At 32.3% G+C, this 8,503-nt stretch overlaps 1 protein-coding gene across 1 annotated transcript; it reads left to right on the forward strand.

The window, feature by feature from the left end:
- Positions 1-1,334: 1,334 nt before the first annotated feature.
- On the forward strand, positions 1,335-2,469 carry LOC140920048 (uncharacterized). Its single transcript, XM_073367359.1, has 2 exons — positions 1,335-1,847; positions 2,029-2,469. The coding sequence occupies exons 1-2, from the start codon at positions 1,335-1,337 to the stop codon at positions 2,467-2,469; spliced, it is 954 nt and encodes a 317-aa protein (XP_073223460.1).
- Positions 2,470-8,503: the final 6,034 nt, after the last annotated feature.

An 8,503-nucleotide genomic window follows, 5' to 3' on the forward strand; every position in this document is an offset into this window, starting at 1 on the left:
TTTCCCTTAAAATATTCAATGCATTAAAACCTAGAATCTGTAAGCCATGTGGTAACTGAACAAACAAACATAAAAATACACAAAAGTAAGAATCATTACATGAAAAGAAGAAAAAAATAGAATTAACTTTTTGTGAAAAAGTTTAAAACTTTAACATGTTAACATGATTTAATTTAAAAAATTGAATTGGGTAGAATTAATTGACGAACCACAATAAAGTAATTTACGACACACTTTCTGAACATCATTAAGGAGATCAATGTCATGATCAACCACTAGAACCTTGATATTGGTTGAAATTTGAAGTGCTTCTTTTCAATAGTAAAGGCCATTGCAAAAAGAAAAAACCCAAATCAAAAGAGTAGATTCCTGAAGTGAAGAGTAAATTGCAAGAAAATTTAAGAGAGAGTATATTAACGTTATAAAAATAAAAATTTAAGGATGATTGTGGATATTTATAATAGGACTTAATCTAATTGGGCTATTTGTTTCGGATTTTTTTTACACTTTCAATGATACTTAACCATATAGTTTAGGTGTTCAAATCTCCTCCATTTCCTCACCTCCATTTCTTGTCAAGTTTACTTTTTAGATGAGCTACACGTGGCAGCTAAAATTTCAACGGTTGAGATTGTTAGTTATGGTTAATCCAAAACGATTGTAATAGCATGGCAATTCAGTTAGGGTGGTTAAGAGTTAGTTAAGAAAGTTAGTAGTAAGTTGAAATGCAACTATTCAAAGTGTTTGATATTTTTACAAAAGCTGAGCACTTTTTCTTGCACAACAAGTAACTATATAAAAAGATTCAATTCAATCCAATTCAATATACTTTGAGTTTTGCTTTTCTTTCTAAATTGTGTTCCAACAATTGGCATCAAGAGCTTGGATTTTAAGTCTTGGGAAACACGAGTGCAAGTTTGAGGATCTTAAAATTTAGGAAATACAAGTGTGAATGAAAGAAAGAAATCATGAATGGAATGGTAATTTTCCATCAAATCTGCCAATCCTTGACGGGAAAAATTGAGAAAGGCTTCTGCATCAATGAGATCATATTGGGAGCTCAAGAAATGTTTGAAATTGTGCAAGATGGCTATGAACAGCTTGGAAAAATTCCTAGAAAAAGGCAGCATGCATCCTTCAAAGATTGCAAGAAAAGGGACTGCAAGGCTTTGTTTTACATCCAATAAAGTGTATATGCAAACAATTTTGAAAGGATCTCAAAGGTATCTACATCAAAAGAGGCATGGGATATCTTGGTGAAATATTACATAGGTGGTGAAAATACCAAGAAGATCAAACTTCAAATGTTAAGAAGAAAGTATGAGTTGCTTAAAATGGAGGAGAATGAAAATGTGGCTGATTTTTTCAATCGAGTGCAGGCAGTGAAAAATCAAATGAAAGCAAATGGAGAAATGATAATTGAGCTGGTAATGATTGAGAAAATTCTGAGAACATTGACAAAAATGTACGATCATATAGTGGTTGCAATTGAAGAATCAAACGATCTTAATACAATAAAACTGGAAAACCTACAAAGTTCACTTGATGCCCATGAATTGAGAATCAAAGAAATAAATGAGAATCATACACAAGCACAGGCTTTGCAGGCTCAAACTAGCAACAAGTCAAATCAAGATGGAGGGAAATACAAGAAAGGAAAAGGAAAATCAAAATGGCACAAGAAGCAAGATATTGATGAAAGTGAAGTTGCTGAATCTTCCAAGAATCAGAACAACAGTAGCTGTAACATCACTGATAAAGGCAGGAATAAATTCAACAAGAAAGGGATTCAATGTTACAATTGTCAAAAGTGGGTTCACTTTGCTGATGAATGTAGATCAAAGAAAGTAAAAAAAGAAAAGATGATGAAGCTCTATTGGCACAAGCTGATAGTTCTAACTCTAATGAAGTATTGCTGATGGCTGCCACTAGTCCAAAAGATGATTGCCGAAGTTTATGGTATCTTGACACACGGTGATCAAACCACATGATGGTCACAAAGAATGGTTTGTGAGCATTGATGAGAAGGTAAAGAGGGATATCATATTTGTAGATAATAGCTATGTGATAGCTGAAGGAGCTGGCAAGGTCTTAATTCAAAGAAAAGATGGTAAGCAGTCATTCATTTGTGATGTATTATATGTGCCAAATATGAAGAACAATATGTTAAGTCTTGGACAATTGTTGGAAAATGGATACTCTATGAATATTGAGAATGGACAAATGAATATGTTTGATAGATCCAAAAGGCTTGTCTTGAAGGCACTATTGTCTAAAAACAAAACCTTCAAGATTGAAATCCAGGTAAATGAAAACCAATGCCTGGCTGTTGAAACCAGAAATGCGAGTTGGTTGTGGCATCAAAGGTATAGACAACTAAATTATAGGAGCCTTCAAATGTTTCAGAATAGAAGCACGGTGTTGGGAATTCTTGACATTCAGATGCCTCAAGAAATATGTGAAGAGTGATGTCAGGCCAAACAACATAGGAACGAATGCAAAACAGAAATGTCAACTGGATCATCTAAAATTATGGAAGTAATCTTCTCTGATGTTTGTGGTCCAATTGAAGAGATATCAATAGGAGGTAACAATTATTTTATGTCATTCATTGACGATTTCACAATAAAAATCTTGATATATCTCATCAAAAGAAAAAGTTAAGTGCTTGATGTATTCAAAAGATTCAAAGTGATGGCTGAAAATCAAAGAGAATGTAAGATGAAGATAATAAGAGCAGATGGAGAAGAGGAATACAATTCCCATGAATTTAATAAATTATGTGAAAAGGAAGGAGTGTTACATGATGTGACTGCACCATACACTCCACAACATAATGGGACCACAGAAAGAAGAAATAGAACCATTATGAATATGGCCAGGAGCATTGTAAAAGGAAAGCAAATGCCTCATAAGTTTTGGGGAGAAGCAACCTCAACAACAGTCTGCATCTTAAACAGGTGTCCAACTAAAAGGCTTGGCAATAAGACACCAGTGAGGAGACCAAGTGCGAGTCACTTCAGGGTGTTTGGCTCACTATACTTCATACATGTGCAAGCTCAAAACAGAAAATAACTAGATGAAGGGTTGAACATATGGTACTGCTGGACTATGACTCACTGAGAGCTTACAAGTTGTATGATCCAAACAAGAACAAAGTGATAACAAGGAGGGACATATTGGTGGATGAATCAAGAGGATGGGACTAGAAATAGAGTGAAGCCATCTCCAGCAGTGCAGCTAGTCTAGACAGACCAGTTAGTCTAGTCAGCAGGGAAATTGCAGTGGAACTAGATGATAGCTAGTCAGCAGCTAGCCATCCTACTCCTGAACCTGTGAGGAGATCTGAACGAAGCAGGCAACCCTCAGTCATATTACACCCATATGAAGTAACAGTTGACTAAGCCATCAATGCAGATCGAGAATTGACTCATTTTGCCTTACTAGCTCAATTAGAGCCAGTCAGTGATGATGAGGCTTTAAGGGATCCTAGATGAAAACTAGTGTAGTACCCCAATTTTGTCCGGTCTGTTAAATTATACTCTTAATATATCAATTTCTATGTTGTCATTATTTTATTTATATTTATGAAATCTTTAAAAAAAAATAATATATATATATATATATATATATATATATATATATATTGTGTGTGTGTGTGTGTGTGTTAATAATTATTAACAAAAAAATGTGTAAAATAGAAATAAAAATGATATTAATAAGTATACTCATTTTGTCCAATCAAATTAAATTTTAAACATTAAGTCAAATCAAGTTACAATTTTAAACATTAAACCAAATCAAATTACAATTTTAAACATTAAGTCAAAACAAATTACAATTTTAAACATTAAGCCAAATCAAATTACAATCTTAAACAAGTCAACTTTGGGCTTATGGTGCCTTGCTCCTGCTAGCCTGCCTTGCTTTTGTTTTCGGTTGCTGTAATATGAAGAAAAAAATGGTATGTAATGAATTAAGTAATGAAAAAATCAACTCTCTTTGCAAAGAAAGAAACTTCTAAGTTTAAAAAAAGAAAAAACTAAAAGACAAACTATGTTAGATCCATGTACAAAGCTAACCAAAAATGCAAGTAAAAAAAACTCTTTAGTCCAACCAATTAGATTTGTCCAACAAATGAACATAAGGCTAAAAATGTGAATGCATCAGATGTGTACAAAAATCAGATTATGAACATAAGAAAATAAGCATCAAACAAGAAATTAAAAGGGAAGCAAAGGTAGAGCAAGAAAGCAACTAAACATTTGAAAAAAACTCTATAAATATATCTTCATTTGTTTTCAAAGGGGGTTTAATCTTTAACTCTGCTTTAAAAAAATACAAATAAAGAAGAAGAGGTAGAAACCGGAGGGAGTATCAGTAACAAGATACAAATAGAAAACATCAAGGTATATTTTTTTTTCTCTTGTACAGTATATATGGTGTTCTTTATCTTCACGATACAATTACTTTTTTGTTTAAAAAAATGTAGATTTTTTATTTGTAAGAGCAAAAATTAAGATAATATAATGAATGAAACATAAAAAATAAGACTAAAAATTCGAACCAACGATGATGTCGTCCTTGTCGTCGCCACTATCGTTGTCGCTGTGTCACCCATTCTTTGTTCTTCTTCATTTTCTCTCTTTTTTTTCTTCAGTTGATGCGTTTTGCCAACCTCTTTGTACCTGCTTCCCACCTTTCCTCCTTTGCTTTGAGAACCATGTGAATAGAGAGTGGGCAGAAGGGAATGAGGTCCTCATTCGGAGTCACACACTTATGCGGAAGACTAGGGAATGGGTTGAGTAAACTCCCCTAAGGCTGGGAAAGTATCAGACAAATCTTTACTTAGATAGGGTTTCTATTGGTTTTTTTTCTTAGTGATTGGAAATCGGCTGCCTCCCTTAGTTTGTAACTAGGGTTTTAGTTTTTAAACTTTTTTTGTTTTTTTAAGTTAAGTTGGGCTTGAATTTTAAAAAATAAATAAACAAAAATTTGTACGTATAAACTAAGCCCATTTAGAACTAATTTTTGTTTTATTAAAAAAAAAAGTTAATTTATTTCATAATTTAAAAATCAAATTTCATAAAAAAAAAAAAAAAACAAGCAAATATTTCATCATGGATTAACTAAATGTAAATTTTTTTCTTTGAGTTATTAGGACACAAGTTGCGATAACTTGACAATTCTAAATCTCATCTTCGTAGATAAATTAATAAATTAAAACTCATAAACAAATTAATAAATAAAAATTATTATACGTAACTTTGATTTATCCATCGCACCGGGAGATACGTAGAAGCAAGATCACATTCTTGTCGATCACATTCTTGTCGATCACATTAATAAAAATTTCTTTTTTGTCATTTATTTCTTAAGCATACGTTTATTCCAAAATTATATTAAAAAATAATAATATCTTTTGTTCATATTTAATAATAAGGAGAATAAATATACTTAAGTTAATATTAATCTTGCACAATTAATTATAGATAACCGTATTTTAACGGATGTCGTAGAGTGCTAATACATTTCCTAGGCATAATCGACTCCCGAACTCAAAATTTGGTTTCAAAGACCATTTTTTTTCTTTCTATTTTTAAGGGTTTCCCAATATTTTCCTTATTTTAAAATAAATTTTGGTGGCGAATCCATTGAATTCGAGAAACACTCGAAATTTTAGACCGCGACAGCTCACAACTCCATATGGGAAATTTTGGAGAGTCAAGCCTAACAAAATTAATTGTGCATAATTTTTAACTTTTTCTATATTTGTTTGTTTTTCATTTTCTTTTACTTTATGTGTTTTTATTAATAAGTATTAGCTAACATTATAATACTCTTTTAAGCTAGTAGATCATTTGTTTTTTAATTTTTAATTATTTAGTTATTTATTTTGTATATGTATATATATTTTATTAGCATTATGGAGCTATTGAATTATACTTATTCCACACCCTACACTTTTACTAATATATGCACTTATGAGTGGAACCTTATACCCGGGTTTGAATAAAACTTAAGTTTAGTTTCGAGATTGCGCAGTGGTTGCCTTCTGGATGTACATCCTATTTGGCTAACATGAATATCTCACCTAGAGTTTGATCTTGTTGAGGGTATTGTCACTCCAAATAGTTTACCTATTTTTGTTGACAATATTCCGAAATATGATTACTGACTCTAGGAACCATGTTTAGAACTATAGAGCCACCTTTGTGAGAGTTTCACTACATAAGCCAATAGACAATTTCATCATAAGAATATCCATATAAGCAACAACAAAAAAATACCTCATACATTCATTCAAAACTTTAAATATTCACAACAATCATTCTACATAATTGCATTCATATCTCATGACATTGTTTCTTTTAAAAAATGAAATGGCATTTTGCATCAATTTTCAAGATTGTTGGGGAATCATAAGGACCTTAGTCACATATTAAGTTAAAGTGGACAATGGAATCAGAAAAAAGAAGAACTTTACTTCTAAAGTTCAAGCAACCTGATTTGAAATTTTTTAAGATAAATCAGCAATCAAATGATAACCATACAACGTGAGTGTTTCTTTCACAGATATGGGAAGATCCTAAATTGATTGGCAGTGAATGTGCAAATAGGGGCCCTCACGGAACTGGCTCAGTATTACGACTCTCTCTTAAGACATTCCACCTTTCAAGAATTTCAGTTGTCTCCGACATTAGAGAAATTTGAATGAATATTGGGTTACTCCCTATAGAAAGGAAATCCTTATCAATATACTAGGCAACCACCGAGTTTGAATGCAATTGTTGAAGTGTTGAAAATCAGCATAAAAGAGTTGACAAGTATTAAAGAGGAAAAATGAGCTATTCATGGTTTTTCAAGAAAATATCTAGAGAAAAAGTGTCAAGATTTAGCCGTATAAAAACAATGGGGTACTTTTATAGATGTTTTGGCTCTCATTATCTATGGTATTATTTTATTCTCAGACCTTGATAATTGTGTAGATTTTGTTGCCATCAATGTCTTCTTGGCTTTTAACAAAAATAAAAAATAAAAGTAATTCGCGCGGTTCTTACTGATGTATACTACTCTCTAAATATGCGACACGAGAAGAAAGGGGGAACAATTTTTTGTTGTGTTCCAATGTTGTATACTTGGTTCATGTCTCATATGTTCAAGAAATGGTATCATGTTGGAGTTAAAAGTAATCGTGAATTGGCTCAAATTATAGCTAGCCTTACTGGGGACACAATTTCATGGTATCATAGAGAACAAAGGGTGGAGGAAGTAATATGTCAATACGGAGATTTCCCAAATGTATCTCTCATGGGAACCAAATGATGTATTAATTACAATATGACAGTAGCTCTGAGACAGCTTGGCTATCCAATGTTGGAAAAACCAGATGATAAGTCGTTGGAAGCTTTTGTTTTGCACAATACAAATATAGTGATGCTAAGGATAAGTCGAGCTTGGGAAATGATCATTAGAAAAGGAAGAGTACTCAAATGCTGAAGTTGCAGCACAAAAGAACTCTATCAACAATGGGTAAAGGAAAAAGCCCAAAAAATAAAGTTTTCTTTCCACTGTACACCGTCGAGTGATCAGGAAATACCTGAACCTACCCTTGTTACCAATAAGAAAATAGAAGAACTCAAAGCATCGTTGTTAAAATTTGAAAAGGCGAAAAGAGGGTTACAAGTGAAGTTAGAAAAAGTCTCACAAGAGAACGAGAACTTACGATCAGAAAACACCAATAAGAGTCATTTCATTTAGAGAAGCAATAAGAGGTGGAAAATTGAAAAATAAAATAATCTTGACATACAAGATTGTTTGAGACGTGTAAATGAAGAGTTAGATGTGTGAAAGCGAGAAAAGAATAAAACTATTGAAGAGGCTTATATATGGAAACAATTGTGGACAAAATCAACAAGCTCTGAGAGGAACACGAAAAAGGAGCTTGAAGATTTAAAGAAACAACTTAAAGAGATGGTAGCCGAGTATGAAAGTCAAGTAAAAAATGAGAGGCAACACAAGAATGAAATTGAAGAGTTACTCTCAAAATATCAAGATGCACTAAGAACATAAATGGAGACTTCTAGTGAGTTGAAGAATTACATTGATTACCAAGGAATGATCAATAATGACTTAAAGGATGAAACCATATATTGGGGGAGAATCGTTTTATGATGTTGCTAGGTCAGTTGAAGAATCAAGAGATCTATAAAGAGCTGAAAGATAAAGGCAAGCATCAGAAAGACTGCTTTTCAAAATTGGCAATGCTAGTTAATCAAGCAATCATAAAAATTCCAAAACATCTAAGAAAGATTGATGCAGTAATGCATCCGCTCAATACTCCAGTCAAAGTCTACAAGTTCGTTGAATATTGCAAAAAATTGGTAGAACAATTGGAGAAAAAGATTGGTTGTCTTATTAAAAGAGAATATTGAAATCCCATAGTCGATGTAGTTTTTAATTTTGTAATGTACCATTTTTTTTATCAATAAAGGATTTGTTG

This window comes from Cicer arietinum, chromosome 4, assembly GCF_000331145.2.
Source record: "Cicer arietinum cultivar CDC Frontier isolate Library 1 chromosome 4, Cicar.CDCFrontier_v2.0, whole genome shotgun sequence".
NCBI lineage: Eukaryota > Viridiplantae > Streptophyta > Magnoliopsida > Fabales > Fabaceae > Cicer > Cicer arietinum.

What these genes read in the sequence shown, in the direction of transcription:
- LOC140920048 (XM_073367359.1), top strand. Translation starts at nt 1,335, where the DNA reads ATGGAGGAGAATGAAAATGTGGCTGATTTTTTCAATCGAGTGCAGGCA. An exon ending in ATGAATGTAGATCAAAGAAA is followed by an intron (nt 1,848 to 2,028) that starts GTAAAAAAAGAA and finishes ATTGATGAGAAG; the next exon opens with GTAAAGAGGGATATCATATT.